This window comes from Orycteropus afer, unplaced genomic scaffold (assembly GCF_000298275.1).
Source record: "Orycteropus afer afer isolate SDZICR_OR568_19922 unplaced genomic scaffold, OryAfe1.0 scaffold00092, whole genome shotgun sequence".
Classification (NCBI taxonomy): Eukaryota; Metazoa; Chordata; class Mammalia; order Tubulidentata; family Orycteropodidae; genus Orycteropus; species Orycteropus afer.
The window spans coordinates 1,658,198-1,674,661 of NW_006921679.1; the positions used below are offsets into that span (position 1 = coordinate 1,658,198).

At 38.7% G+C, this 16,464-nt stretch overlaps 1 protein-coding gene across 1 annotated transcript in view; it reads right to left on the minus strand.

Annotated features, from left to right (window-relative positions):
• The window catches only part of XPO4 (exportin 4), a 171,061-nt gene that overhangs the window by 45,588 nt on the left and 109,009 nt on the right, over window positions 1–16,464 (minus strand). The window contains exons 7-9 of the mRNA XM_007942506.1: window positions 11,223–11,335; window positions 5,876–6,033; window positions 5,445–5,619 (exon numbers count right to left, since the gene is read on the minus strand). Of these exons, the coding sequence (XP_007940697.1) occupies window positions 5,445–5,619; window positions 5,876–6,033; window positions 11,223–11,335 (446 nt within the window). The remainder of the gene's footprint in view (window positions 1–5,444; window positions 5,620–5,875; window positions 6,034–11,222; window positions 11,336–16,464) is intronic.

Genomic DNA, 16,464 nt, shown 5'->3' on the forward strand with positions numbered 1-16,464 from the left:
ACACACTCGTTGTCTCATGACAATGACTACAATTTACCCCAATGTAACTGCTCCCCTCCCACTTTCTCCTGCTAGTTACCTCTTCCCTGTGTCCACCCCTCCATGTACTCCTGTGCCCTGAGCTGTCTCCCTGTGCATAAATAGCCCTTTTTTCTCTCATGATTGTTCTCTCCAAGGAATGTATCTACCTCAGGTACATGTTCAACTCATATGCCTGTCTTTTGTTTGGCTGGAATCCACAGGTGTGGGGTCAATTCCAGACCTGAAGGGTAGCTAGGGACCATAGTCTCAGTGGTTCCACCAGGCTCTATCAGACCAGCAAACCTGGTACCCCCCCTTTTTTTTCCCAAATGATTTTGAGTTTTGTTCCACATTGTTCTACCTCTCTATCCTAAACATTGAAATTCTTTTTTAAAGACTTCTCTTAATAAGATTCTGTAATTAAGGTGTAATAAACCAAAACCAGAAACTAAACTCACTCCCGTTATCGAGTCAGATCCGACTCAGCGACCCCTCCTTGGGTTTTCGAGGCCGTATCACTACAAAAGTAGATTACCCAATCTTCCTTCTGAGGAGTGGCTGGTGGGTTTGAACCGCCAGCCTCCTGGTTAGCAGTCAAGTGTCTTAGGCACTACGCCACCAGTAACTACTTTAAGGAGCTCTGGTGGTATGGTGGTTAATGCATTTGGACGCTAACCAAAAGGTCAACAGTTCAAGCCTACCAGCCACTCCATGGGAGAAAGATGAGGCAGTCTGCTTCCATAAAGATTTATACCCTTAAAATACCCTCTGGGGCAATTCTACTCTGTCCCACAGGATTACTATGAGTTGGAATTGATTAGATGGCAATGGGTGGAAGTAACCAGTTTTTTTCAAAATATCTCAGTAGAGCTAAAGCTATTTTTATTATTAAAAAGAAGTATACTTTTCATTTGCATGGTTTAAAAAAATCCTCATGTATTTCCTTTAATTCTTTTTTTAGATCTCTTAAAGCAGGAAATGAATTCAAATGATGGGTATGTAGAGCCTGCAAAGCTCTCTTCAGATCACCAATTTCTTCTTTCCTAGCTATTGGAATGGGTGGGTGGGGAAGTTGGCATGGATTCTCCAACAATCCCACTCTTCATCAGGGAAGGGGCAGACAGACTACATCTACAGACACATCTACATTGTACTGCATCACCATTCCAGACACTGCTTCCTTCTTAAAAGTCAATACCTCAACCATTTGATCCCGCAATCCCATTACTAGGTATATATCCTAAAGAAGTGAGAGCCAGGATATAAAAAGATATATGCACACCCATGTTCACTGCAGCACTATTCACAATACCAAAGAGATGGAAATGACCTAAGCACCCATCAGTGGAGGAATGGATAAGCAAACTATGGTACACACACACGATGGAATACTATACAACACTAAAGAATAACATAGAATCTGCAGAACACCGCATAACGTGCATGATCTTGGAGGACATTATGCTGAGTGAAATAAGTCAATCACGGAAGGACAAATACTGTATGAGTCCACTACTGTAAAAAAGTCAAGCAAAAGTTTATATATGGAAGGAAATTTTCTATGTTGGTTACTAGGGAGGGGAAAGGAGGATAGAGGAGGGAAAACTGCAACCAACACACACACACACACACCCCAAATATTATTACTGGTTACCAGAGATAGGAGGGAGGGGGAAAGAGGAAGCTTTTGTTTGCAGGGCATTGAGTTTATGCTAATGGTGGTGGAATATTTTGGAAAAGGATAGCAATAATGGGGGCACAACATGAAAAATGTCATCAATATCCCTGAACTGTAAATGTGGAAGTCGTTACGTTGGTGAAGGTCTTGGTATGTATATTTTTACCACAATAAAAGTGTGTGTGGGATGGGGGTGAGAGAATACCCCAAGATCTCTGCTTCCCACTTCTCAATTTGGCTTCTGAGAACTACATTCACTTTATTTGCAGGGCTGTATTCCTTTTCACTACATCTCGTCTGCACAAAGTTAAGTATCCAATGAGCCAGAGAAACCAGACCCTGAATTAAGAATGTTAACACTTAAACGCACTCATTCATTCAACAAAGTGCAAAATTATTCTACTGCTTTACATTCTGCAATAAACTTCCAGACCAAGTACTTTTTTATTACCTTCTTCTAGTGGTCTGGAGATCAGGCTACAAACATACTAGTAACAAATATAAAGTTCTCCCTTAAAGACGCATATCTACCACCACCACCCTTACACATGACACACACATACCCATGTATATACTAAACATACATACAAATACTTCCATGCTTAAACTTCTTGAAGTGTGCTCTGTTTCTGTTACTCCCCACGTTTGTAACTCCATGGCTTCTGATTATCCTACCTGTGGAATGAATTTAGAATCGACTTGATGGCAGTGAGTTTTGGTTTTGGAATAAACAAAGGTTTCTGCTGACAAAAGAAAGCAAGAAACAAACTAGAGCATAGAGTCAATGTCAGATTGTACTTGAATTTCACATAAGCAATTCAAATACATGCATGTCCTGATATCAGACACATATTTAAAAACATAGCTGATATAATAATTTGAGCAATTATTTCACTTAAACTCAGGCAACATCAGTCTATCTTTTCAATCATTCTCACTTGCCCAGTTCAGCAATGGGTAATACTGGAATTTCTGGGTCGTAACTGAAAAATCTTGGCTTCAGGAAGCTACCAGTAATACCAAGAAGTTTTAATAACCAACAGAACAACTTGGCTTGAGACCGGAATGGCTCTTTTTAAGCAATGACTTTTAGGTCATTCCAAGTCCAGCAGTAGTCACAAGCAACACCCTCCTAGCGCACAAGGCATACTTCATGAAGGACACACTGTGCAAACACAGTAAAATCAAAAATTTTCGCTCCCATGAAGATGCCCTTTTTTCACTGCTACATCAACATAATCATATTAAGAGATATGAATGTCTAAAAAAAGAAGACAATCTGTAAGCATTCCTAAACACAGCAAACACAGTCCTGAATAAATATTGAAAGAAAACGAAATTCTATATGCTGAACCTCTTTTTCTACTGAGGAAAACAGAAACTCCTTCAATATTTAACATGCGTGCTCACACACACACACACACAGAAAACATGTTATAAAATTAAAATTCTAAATCAGTGTTTGCAATAAATGCTATTAGAGAAGTTCACTTTCTTAATTATTCGTCTACGTTTTATTGTACATACTGTGTAGGTACTTTCATATTGTTTTCCATCCCATACAATGTCAGAAGGAATGATTACTATGCTGCCAGTGTACCAAAGAGGCTCCATGCTCCAAAAAGGTAAACCAGCTTGTCTGCGGTCCCTGCATGATTGTCAGTAGAACTATTTGAACCCATGACTGTGCTGCTTCACTCCAAAGCTCATGATCGCCCCCCAACACTCTGACTCCCAAAGCATTTTTTTTTTAAATGAAAAGAACCACTTCTTTATGTACTTTTCTACCCCAGGCCAACAACTCTGTATTATATACCAGTATTACAATTACTGGTAGTCCAAGGAAACAAAAGATGGCATGGCCTGAGGCTGAGAGGTGCTAATTTAGTCTGGCTAGATCGGTCCATGTCCTCGTGGTATTTGCTATGCACTGCCCAACTTCGCAGTGGCCATGACATTTAAGAGCATTCATTTAGTCCTCAGGCAGTTCAGGGGCCACCTCCTTAGCCCTCAAGCTCACCAAACCTCCCCACTCGGCTTCTATAATTAATGCAAATGACAAATCTTTTCCCTCTGTCCTTTTCAGTGGGTCACCAGGTATTTTTAAAGTCAGTATTAGAAACGGATCAAGAGATGAAAAGAAAGAACCTTTCTTACGTGAAACCTACCAGGGGTATCATGGCTAGAACATGCCTTCCTGTGAAATAAAAGCATAAGCTATACCTCACTCTCTAAAAATGACTCTAGTTTTTCTTACTTCCGATATTTCTATGTTGGACTGTCGAGGGTAATTATTAACCTTGACAAGTTTGTCGGTCTCTTCATCAAAATAAAGAAATTCTGAACTTAAAACCTGCAAACCAAGACCATCATGTATCTTCCAGAATTCTTCTTGAGACTGTGTAGGAACAGTCTTAACCCACAAACAGAAACTGAAAGGTAGCTGTGTTTCTAAGTGTCTGATAAATATGCTGTTTAATCTACCTAGTCCAGAAGAGAAAAGAAACAAGTGATGTTAATGAAACCATGTTACGTGAAACTGAACAATTGAGGATTTGTGATCAGTGAGAAGGGCTTTGGATAAAGCTTAATTACTTAAATATTTCTCCGTATTTCTATTTTCAGAACACAAATTTTCCCCCTGAGAAATTCAATTCCCATGTAAGAAGCTTTTAAAACTTCTCTTCCTCCACTATCTCTGTTTTTCCATCACATAATCACCAATCCTATCTGACTCAGTTCCTTTCCTCTGCAAACGACTAAAGTACAACTACATAAACACAGAAATTCCCAAATTCTCCAGTCTCTGAAAATCTCTGGAGGAAAACGAAAAACTCTCATCCACTTTGCTAGACCTTCTCCAAAACAACTCAATAAGGATTCAACATAAAAGTCTCATAAATAGTTGCAAATACTATTTTTCCTCTTACACTCTTTGGAAAAAATCCACATTTTGATTTACAAAAAGAAAATCTCATTTCAACAATTAACCACTTGGTAGAAAAGAGAAATTATTTTCTGCCATTAATTCAGTTGTTCACAGTAACTGTTAACAAAACGTAGGCTTATGGTTATGGGGTTCTAGTACATGTTTAACTAATAACTTAAATTAAAAATGTGGAAAATACACACTTGAAAATCTGTCCCAAATAACAGCTTTAGTATTATCTGTTTTAATTGATAACGTAAATTAAATTCTACAGTGATATAACATTAAACCATACCACCAAAACAACTGAAAGGGTACAATGTAAAGAAAATAAGCATGGTTACAATTATTTGAACCCAATTATATTTATATAATTTCCAGGGAACGACAAAAGTTCTCAGAGATGATATGATAATTTTACAAAATCAGACATAATCATAACCACAGCAGCACCTTATGCAAACTTTTCAAATAACTTAACACTTTTATAGTGTTCAAATGGGCTTCCAATATCATTTTAATATAAGCATTTCATTCCATTTCCTACATTCAGCTACTAAATAATCTCTCAATTCAAATCTTAAGACCAATATAATCTGTCAGCTAAAGTGACTTAAATCCACAGAATGCTAAACATTATGCTTCCAGAGATAAGCTACACATAATTTGTACATATAAACCAAAAAGGCCACGTTAACAATAAATGCACTCACCTAAAAACAATGACTTGTCATGATACAGGTTCTGAAGGCAGAGCAAATTTCCTCGTGACAAAAAAAAAAAAAAGAAACCATTTATATTAAATGAGTCACTCACCACTTCTTCCAACGCAGCGCTTCGCCCAAAGGAACAAGTGAGGTGTGTGAGGCAGTTCACAAAGGAGGAGAAAAGTTCATTTGGAATGGCAGTTAGAGCGTTTCGAGGGAACACAGTTATCAGGTTGCTGATAATGCTGGAAATTCCCACAGCTTCAGAATCTTCTATTTCAATTCTACAAATCCAGTAACGAGCATTATTAGGTGGCAGCGGAAGAAAAGTTACAATAACCTGCTCCCAAACATGCCCCTGTGACCACTCATTCCTTTTCAAAGGTATGGCTCTGTGTCTTTAGTTCCAAATACCGACAAAACTACACTTTGAAATATAAAAAGGGGGAAGATCACTAGTTCTTTTCTCCCTCCACTGCTAAACATCAAGGAAAAAAAATCCAAGTTCCTTTTTCAGTTCTACAGGGCAAGTATACCTACCCATTGATCGTGTTCAGTAATCCCTCAATGAAGTGAGCTAGGTAATCAACTTGTGATCCTTCGTCGGGGAAGATGGGTCCATGAAGAGAAGCTAACTGGGCAAGGCACTGGAGAGAGTCTTGTGCCATATCTGAGTCTTCTCTGATTTTTCGATGTACCTGTTAGAAAGAGTAACTAATCCATAAAAATAAATTCTTCTTTTGTAAAGGGTCATGTGTCTATGATGACGAATGAGGTAACAGAAAAATTCACCGTAGCTGTTTATTTCTAGAAAACAGATAGCATGCCTGAATTCAAATGACATTTGAAAATTGGCCCTCAGTCCACTTCACATCAGAGGCCATGATTTGAAACATACCATTTAATTTTTAACCGAGGACTACCTACATTTTGAAAATTGAACTGTCTCCAGCATGTTATGACAAAGAGAAAAACAGATGCCAGCCAGTCAGACATACTGCTACTGCTAAAAACAGCAACGACGACAGTCATCTCTATTATGCTAACTATGCCTAGCTACGGCTTCTTGCTAAAGTTAGCTGACAAGTTCAATCAAGAGGGTATCGATGCTACCTTGGGAGAAGTAAACAGTTGTGGACTTAGAAAATTAATATACTGCTCAATCCCTAGACATTCATTCATTCACCTCATATATAAGCATTAATTTGGAGACTGCCCAATCTCACATTATCCTATGTTATTGCTATTCTATTAATAAACGCTAAAATTTCTTACATTCGAATTTTATTTAAATTATATTAAAATCCATTGCCAGGCTTATCTGAATGTTATTTCAATGAGGCAATGCTAATATAAAACACTTGGTGTAGAATATTCTGCATCAAGGAAATGTTCCCAAAAGATCGCTAATTTCACACTATTAATACCCTCAAGTTTTAGAGATGTTCCATTTCTGAAATCTGATATAATTACAATAGCCAAGAAAATATATTTAGTGAAGACATGATATGGTAACTGTTAATCTACCATAACATATACTTTGTGACCACCTTCTAACTGCCACAAGCCCTGTGACTAGAACAGCCCTTGTCATACTTCCCTACACAAACCTCTCTAACTGTATGAAGGTCACAGAATTTTGAATGTTATGTTCTATTTGTCTCAGGCCATGTTCACTTTGCCTCCACAAATCATTTACAAATTACATGAGGTTAGAACATTTCTCTTAAGTTCTCACTGGTACCATGCTAGGAACCCAGTGAACAGGCATTTAATAAATCCTTACTGATGGACTGATCCTACTGATTTTTCATCCCCAACTTTTTAAGAGTCTACTTTAAAAACTTTTAAATGTTAAAAAAGGCTCTGAAAATCACAAAGTTAAGTGACCTACTGACATGTTTAAAATATGGGAGCCTCTTTGTATAGAAAAGGGGTTGGCAAACTTGAGCACAGGATGGCTTGTAGCTCATACTTTAAATGATGGGTTTGGGGGATCAAAAGAGTATTTCATGACAGTCGAAAATTATACAAAATTCAGATGTTAATGCCTATTAGGACAATTTCACTGGGACACAGCCATGCACGTTTGTTGACGTATCACATGTGGCTCCTTCTGTATTACAGGATCTGCAGAGTCACAGTATTTACTATATGGTCCATTACAGAAAAAGCATGCTGGCCTCTGGTCTAGAGCAATATAAATGCTTCTCCAAATATATTCTCATATATTTAAGTTTTTATACAGTAAATTCAAGGTACACTACATGAATTCACATATGCATACAGCCTAATTTGTAAACTTTTGAACACAATTCATTTTTGAATTATCTGAAAAACGTTAACTAAGTATCTGTCATTATACCTTGGAACCTAACCAACATTTAAACATTACATCTAGGGATAAAACCAAAACCAAACTCACTGCCATCTAGTCAATTCCGACTCACAATAATTCTATACGACAGAGTAGAACTGCCCCGTCAGGATTTCTAAGGTAGCATAGTGTGTAAGGCACTTGACTGCTAACCAGAAGGCTGGTGGTTCAAACCCACCAGCCACTCCTCGGAAGGAAGGCTGGGCAATGTACTTCTGTAGTGATCCTGTCTCAGAAACCCAAGGAAGAGTCACTGTGAGTCGGGTCCAACTCGATGGCACATAAAAACAACAACAAATCTTTACGGAAGCAAAGTCCAAACCAAACCCACTGCTGTGAAGTCGATTCTGATTCATAGCGCCCCTAGAGGACAGGGCAGAACTGCCCCATAGGGTTTCCAAGGCTGTTAATCTTTATGGAAGCAGACTGTCACATCTTTCTCCCATAGAGTAGCTAGTGGGTTTAAACCACAGACGTTTGGGTTAGCAGCCGAGTACTTAACCACTGTGCCACCATACTTTATCAGTGGATATGTTGCAATCGGGGATAGCAGAAACCCATCTCAAAATCGTATCTATCTGTTCAGCCAAAATGCTGCTTGTTGCTGGCCTAGAAGTCTGAGAAGAATCAAAAGAAAAGTATCATAGTGAAATAGTTAATGTTCACTACACAAAAAAATAAAAGTAAAAGACTGTCCTCAAAGTCTGCCTGCATTATTCAGGCTTAGCTAATGTTCTCTGAAATAGGAACCATATAAAACTCATAAGTGGTTAAATCATATATAATACAGCAGATTCTTGCCCTTCTTCCAACGTAAGCATTAGAAGGGAGCTCTACCATATCTGCAAAAGTATTTCCATTTAGGTGATATTACATAATTCAATTACAAAGTGAATTTACCCCTGAATACAGGAAGGAGGCAGAGGGATTACAGAGTCTGGGAGGACATCTAGCAAGGTGAACGGTGAAGCCAGCCACCAAAACAAAGCGAAGGAAGGAGACGCAAATGAGTGAGATGAGTTTTCCTGGGACACAGCAGATGTGAGGTGTCTGTGGCCATCCAAAGTAAGACACCCAGCAAGCACTTGGATGGCATGGCTCTGGAAGTCTGGAACAGCCCGTGCTGAAGACAGATTAGAGGGTCACTGGGACAGAAGAGGTGCCTGAAGGCCTACGCGTGGAAGGAGAGCCAAGGAGAGTGCACACAGTCAGCAAAGTTGAGAACTAAGGCAGGAACACCAGTATTCATGCAAGGAGGAAAGAAAGAGAGCAACGACAAGACCAGGAAGAATCTGTCAAAAACGTCAGAGGAAAACCTAATAGGTGGTTATCTCAGGATAAATTTCAAGAAATTTGAAAACTTCTGAGGTGCAGAATAAAATACAAAGTATTCCTACATTCAGGTATGATCAACATATTTAAAGCCTTAATCTCATGCAAAGGCACCCTGGTGGCAAAGTGGTTAAATGCTCAGCTGCCAACAGAAAGGCTGGCAGTTTGAACTCACAAGCGCACTCCACGGGAGAAAAGACCTGGCAATCTACTCCAGTGAAGATTACAGCCCAGGAACCCCTACAAAGCAGTTCTACTCTGTCTCATGGGGTTCCTATGAGCCACTTCAACAGGAGACACCATCACCACCATCACCACCCCATGCACGAGTACATTTATGTAGTTCTTCAAGTCTAAGGAAATAGTGATGTCTGGTGGAAAACTGTTTTAACTGAGTTAATGAACTCACAAAGTTGAAACTAAATTTAACAAAAATGGAATTAAATAAAAAGAGTAGCCATTGTCATTTTCCTAATAACATAAAATTAAAAGTGTTCATAAACTGCTGAAACCTAAGTAGCTACAAATATTATATAACTATTATAATAACAATATAAAAAAGGGTTAACTTTTAAATACAAAAGCTATTTGCATGTGGTGGTTCACAGCTGACAGGAGCAGCTGTCTGGCTTGTCTAGACAGCTGTTCAGATTTGGTGGAGCTGTTTCCAATACTGCCAGCAAGTTTTTCACCTTTTCAAAAACTGCTGGAGCAGGATCGGCTTTCAGTCAAATGAATAATACAAAGAATTGAACTTGGATACATATCAAAACAATTTCGGCAGATGAAGCAGGCAACCAAAATTTAAAATTTAGTTACAATTATCCCTTTGATCTTGATGGGGCTTTTAGTCTCATCATTCCTCTGATTTAAAAAACAAAATGCAAAGTAATTAATAATCAGCCTGAACATTTCTACAGGAAACATCTTTGTGGATGGAGAACCTTGTTTTAGATATTTGTAGATATATACCACTTAACTAAAATATTCAAATGGTGCAATCTAAAAAGAAATGCAGTTATAAGACTAGTAAGAAACACTTTAAAAAAAAATTAAAAAGAGATTATAATAGTTGGGATTAAGCAAAAACAGCTTTTTCTCTTTTTAACTGATCTTTATTTGAACTTCTATCTAACCTGCATACTTACCTTATAACTGCAGATTAGCAACCAACACACACACATGCGTGCAGCAACACATGCATGCATGCATGCACACACACGCGCCCATGCCCACATCATATACATGTATTTTTGAACTACTGTACTGGGAGAACTCATGGATCAAAGTGGAACCACACTGCTCACTTCTTGGTATTTACCAAACAATAAGCAGGTGGATTTAATAATTTTAAATTATTACTGCAATAAATTACTATTCAATATTACTAGATTAACCCACGGCTGCTAACCGTCACTAGTACATAAAAAGTGTAATACTCTAGAGAACAGGAGATCTCAAAGGGGTCCGGCATCCCTAAAGGGTCCTGAGACCCTTTCAGAATTATCTATGAAGTCAAAACTAGTTTCATAATATTACTAAGAAAATGTTTGTCTTTCTGTTTTCTTTGTCATACAAGTGGAGTTTCCCAGAGGCTGTGATAGGCGATACGGCAACAGACTGAATGTAGAAGCAAATCTGAGAATCTGGCAGTCTTCCATTAAGGCCTGACATTAAAGAGATTTGCAAAAATGTTAAACAATGCCACTCCTCACTCAATTTCTTTTTCCTCCTAAAATATAGTTATTTGTTCATTAACATGTTATTTATGTTAATACCTAATGGTCCAGTACTATTTTTAAATGATTTAATAAACATTTTTAAAAAGGTCTCAGTTTTAGTTTTGAATATGGTCAATATCAGCAGCTATAACCCACATTCACAATAGCTTTTTTAGGAGCCTCAATTATTTTTCCAAAGGTGAAAGGGTCCTAGAGGCCAAAAAGTTTGAGAACTTCTTTCCGAGAATATTAAACCCTTCATAATTATATAACATTTTAATAAACTAGCAAGAACCTTTCTATGCGATTTCTGTCCAAGCAGATAAACTGATCAGATGACGTTTTGAGGAAGAGACATAATCTGTCCTGTTTTACTTAAGAGAAATAGCAACGCATCTCCTCTGCTCGGGGCACTGTTTCCATGGCCCTCACAGGCAGCGATGAAGAGGACACTTACTGTGAAGAAAAGCTCCATGACTCTGCTGTCCAGTAGAGTCTCCCGCCAGGAGTCTGTTGGCTTTAACATCACATTTTGTGAGGATTCAAACATAGCTATATAATGTCGGCCCAGTTATCTGGTGTCAAGGTCAACAACAATAACATTCTTACTTTGTCTAAAGTATAAGTATATCCTAAATATAACAGGAGCCATCCAGAAAGAATGTAATGGAAACAGTTTAAGCCTCTTCACATATGCTACATAATTCATGCATGAAGCTCAGGAATAAAAGGCATTAAGTGCTGAAAAAAAAGAATGCTCCAGGAATGTAAGATAACTGTTTGATTACAGTTATGTGTCAGGCTGCGGGGACAGACAGACTTTGATAACCCGATCACAGTGCAATGGCAACAGGAGGCCAAACACTGATTGCAAGACAGGTGTCAAAATTTATACAAAAGGAATTCTTACAAATTTACCCCATCATTTTCTCAGTATTTTATAACAGCTAAAGTCACGTATACAAAATCTGAGTCTGACTGTCTACTCAGAAAACAGCATTTTCCCCTACAGAAACATATTTATTGGGAAACCAGTAAAGAACAAGAAGAGTGGATACACAATCGCACTGAAGAAAACATCCCACGGATCACAGTATCCAAATATCAGTCTTTGGGAATAAAGAAATAATTAGGCTTCACAAAGCTGCACAGATGCTCACTTAAAATTTCTACAGGTTAAAAGGCAGTTTATATGGGGTCTGGGTGCTCAGTATCAAGCATGCTTCAGATAGAATACTGTCTTTGGCATAGAGAAATTAACCAGAATATACTGGTAGGTATTTGTGAACAAAATTCACTCAGTGACCCTGCCATACTAACTGAGATTCCTTAAGAAGGGGGAAAGCTGCTTTGGGATAAAGACAGTAGCTGTGTACCTTCAACTTCTAATCACATGCCCGCTAAAATAAAGGAACTGGGCAGGGCTGTCATCACCCAGGGAGCAGAAAAATCTAATAGTTACCCAAAAAGTATTGCATGCAAAAATCAGATACAAATTCAAATGGTGGATTTTCATTAAAGCCCAAATTATTAACAGGGAAATTCAAAGGTTCTGACAACACTAAGGAAACCATTAAAAAAAAATAAAGACTTTATCATTTAACATTTTCCTTAGTATCAAGTATTATTTGGTGTCTGAGAACACTGTAAGGAGCTCCAAAAGAAGGAGTCATTGCTGGTTGCTAAAAAGCCACCCCAAAATGTCTTACAACTCCATCTGACTGTGACTCATTTAAATTTCACGTCTCTCTTCCTTTCTCTGCCCCCTTGTGGAAGTGCAGGGAAAGCGTCAACAGAAAAAGAAGAGGGGGTGGAAAAAACGGTCTACGGACACTAAGAGTTATGAAAATTGTCAATATTTTCTAAAGTGGTTTCATTTCCTCACGTGGGACCAGCATCTATTTTGGTCTAACGGGAACGCTGTTCTTCACTCAAAATAAAATGACGGCAAACTAGCTCTTGCTGTTTTTGAGCCACCAAGACGATTCTGACTCAGAGCTGCCCAGAACTGTGGTCCTTTTGGTTAGTAGTTGAGTGCTTAACCACTGCACCACCAGGTCTCTTTAGCTCTCATTACATGTTGTTTAAAAAATGGAGACGTGGTCATCTCTCAAAGAAACAAACTAACATATCAGTGGATGAAAATACATGCGATCTAGGATATGCTTCGTAGTAATCGGGACGGGAGAGCAGAGATGAAAGGACACCGTTGTCGATCTATAGCGAGACACACTGATATGCTCTCTGCATTTGTAATGCTTTAAAATTTTCCACCATTGCGAGTGGGTAGGCTTGAGCACATGACACAAACCACCGAGTAAGGCAATAAATTCTTTGTAGTTTATCAAAAATACTCCATTTACTCTTTTCCAGTTTTATTACACTCCATTTAAAAGGTGCTATTAATTAAGAGATCATTGTTTTGGGTGTGGAAGCTGTTCAGTGAAGAAAATTCAATACCTAGACTGAGTATTGTGTTGTGGAAAAACATGAAAAGAAAATTTTGATAACCCAGTTTTTTTTTTTTTTTTTTTAAGTCTAACATTAAAATAGAGGAGCTCCGGTGGCCCAGTGTGTAAGGTAACCTGGCTGCTAACCAGAAGGTCGGTGGTTCAAACCCACCAGCTGCTCTGTGGGAGGAAGATGAGGCAATCTACTTCCATAAAGATTTACAGCCCTAGAAATCCTATGAGGGTTGCTATGAGTCACAATCGACTCAGTGGCAGTGAGAACGTTGAGATGGTACTGGTTTGTTTTTTGGATATTCAAATCTCACAAGTAAAATGGATGCCCATAGTTTCCTCTAACATATTCACCTAGGAAAATGACAGGACTTCCTAAAACATACATGCTTACAAAAGGTGTCATGATTTCATCTTTAAAGTAGGGATGTGACACGGATAAATGGCCTCCCATAACCCTAACAACCACCACTGTGGTGGCTTGCATTTTGCTGTGAGGCTGGAGGCTGTGCCACCAGTATTTCAAATACCAGCAGAGTAACTCATAGGGGACAGGTTTCAGTGGAGCTTCCAGACTAAGGCAAACTCGGAAGAGGGAAGGGGGCCATTCACTTCTCAAAGAACTGGGGAGTGAAAACCTTATGCATAGCAGTGAAACACTGTCTGATATATTACTGGAAAACTCAGGACTGGGCAGTGTTTCACTCTGTTGTGCATAATAGGGTCACTATGAGTTATAGCCGACTTGATGGCACCTAACAACAACAACCGTAACAAACTGGCTGGTCTCAAAGTAGACATCATTTTTCTTTTGAATGTACCTGGTACCTAGCAGATGCATTTTGCATGATGCATGATGGGCAAATTACTCAGATGGTTGGTAACCTCCGGGGAAAGCTAACACCCCATACATAGCAGGGGGTGTTCAGGGCAGAGGAAGGAAGAGGCAGGTGCAAAGGGAGGAATATTCATGGATTTTGCTATTCCTGGAAATATGGAAATTAGAACTCCAAGTGCAGAAAAACTGTCCCACATTCTCGCTAAGTTTCCAATGATAATATTAACAAGGGGTTCACCATAATTTTTCAGTAAACGGGAAGTCACAATGTCAAAGATTAATAAATATTACAACAGAAAACTAATTCCAAACCAAGATACTTGTGTAATTTTATCCTCTTATTTTTAGATTACAAAAAAGTATACATTCCACATACTTCACAAAAACACTGTTCTACATCCTACTTTGGTGAGCAGTGACTGGGGTCTTAAAAGCTCACAAGCGGCCATCTAGATGCAACAATGGGTCTCTCCTTGTCCACAGCAAAGAAGAATGAAGAAAACCAAAGACACAGGGAAACAATCAGTCCAAGGGACTAGCAGACCATGTGATCCTCAGCCTATATGACCACAAGACTAAAAGAAACTAGATGGTGCCTGGCTACCACTGTCAACCACTTGGAGAGGGTTTGGCGCAGGAGATCCTAGATAGAGTGGGACAACAATGTAGAACAAAACTCAAAATCATTTAAAAAAAAAAAAAAGGACCAGGTTTGCTGGTCTGATAGAGCCCGGTGAGACCCCTGAGACTATGACCCCCAGCTGCTCTTCAGGTCTGGAACTGAACTCCTGTGGCTTCCAGCCAAACAGACAGACATATGGAGTGAACATTTACATCAGGTAGATACACTCTTTAGAGTGATCCATCATGGGAGAACAGAAGGAGTGTTTGCAAAAGGAGACAGCTTGAGGGGCAAGAGCGCCTGGGAGGGAAGGACACAGGGAAGAGGTGACTATGGGGAGGAAGTGGGAAGAGAGCTATTGTATTGTAGGAAATTGCAGTCAATAAACTGCTATGTGAAAATGAATTTGCGCGTAAACTTTCACCCAGGTCACAATAAAAGTTTTTTAAACAGTGTACCCTCTATAAATATTTCTGGATATCAATTCTTTATATGAAGGGCAAATGGAGGTAAGAGTTTAACAAAGGATCTTGTCCAGATATGAAATGAATGAATTGCAATTGCTCACCTAAATACCAGCTTCAAACTAATCCTCAAATCTTTCATATTTCTTAGTCCTAGATTTAGTCTCTCCTGATCTTGGTTTGGGAGCTCTGGTGGTGCAGTGTTACGGCATTTGACTGCTAATTAGAAGACTGGTGGTTCAAACCCACCAGCAACTCCTCAGCAGGAAGACTGAGCAATCTACTTCCGTAGTGATACTGCCTTGGAAACCCAGGGAGGGGTCTCTATGAGTCAGATCCGATTCGATGGCAGTGAGTTTGGTGTGTGTGTGTGTTTTTTTTTGTTTGTTTGTTTACCTTAGTTTATTTTTAACCATACTGTCCTTACTGTCCAATCCATACGGTCACATATCCTTACAAAGCTGATGACCAATTTATTTTTAAGAACTGGGTTAATACACACTGCCAGCAGCACATGGAGATGTGTACGTTTAATATCTGACAACATATCAGAAAATAAGTTCCCATAATCAGTTGAATGTTACGTGTGAGTTTTGATTTTCAACTCCAAGTGTGGAAGGAATGATGTTTTTTGCTCACTTGGAATGCACCATCTTCTTTGAAGAATTAATCTTCAACACTGCAGATTTCATTATTTTTTCTTTGTAACCAGCCTAGCACTAACCACTCTACGTTTTCATAACAACAATGCAAGTGTATTTGTTCTTACCATAGGACACAACCATACAACTACAAACAGTGTATCTAAGGAACATGTAATTATCCCCAAATGCATTTTCATAAAAAATGAGACATAAAAACAACAAAAAGAACAGTATAATAAAAGACAGTATAATAATGGATGGGATAAAAATTTATGAACAAAGGTATTCTGACAAGAAATATGTTTTAGTTACCTGAGAATATTACGTTAGTTGTTGTCTCTTGAGTAGAAGCCTCTTAAAATAGGAGACTGGGGCGGGGGGTGGTGGGGAGACCAACTGGTCATTACACAGCTGTTAGTAATACTGGAAATGTTGTTATTATCCATGCATAGGTAGTACTTTTTTTTTTTCAATTTTTTAAAAAAAGCTACTTAAGAGGCGGGGCAAGATGGCGGACTAGGCAGAAGGATTGCACAGACCCTCTTCAACAAAGAAAAGGGAAACCAACAAATACAGACACAGAAGATAATCTTGGACCCCTGAGCCTTGAAGGAAAGGATGCAGATTTGGACTAAACCCCAACTAGCAGAAGAATTTGCGTGAAAATAC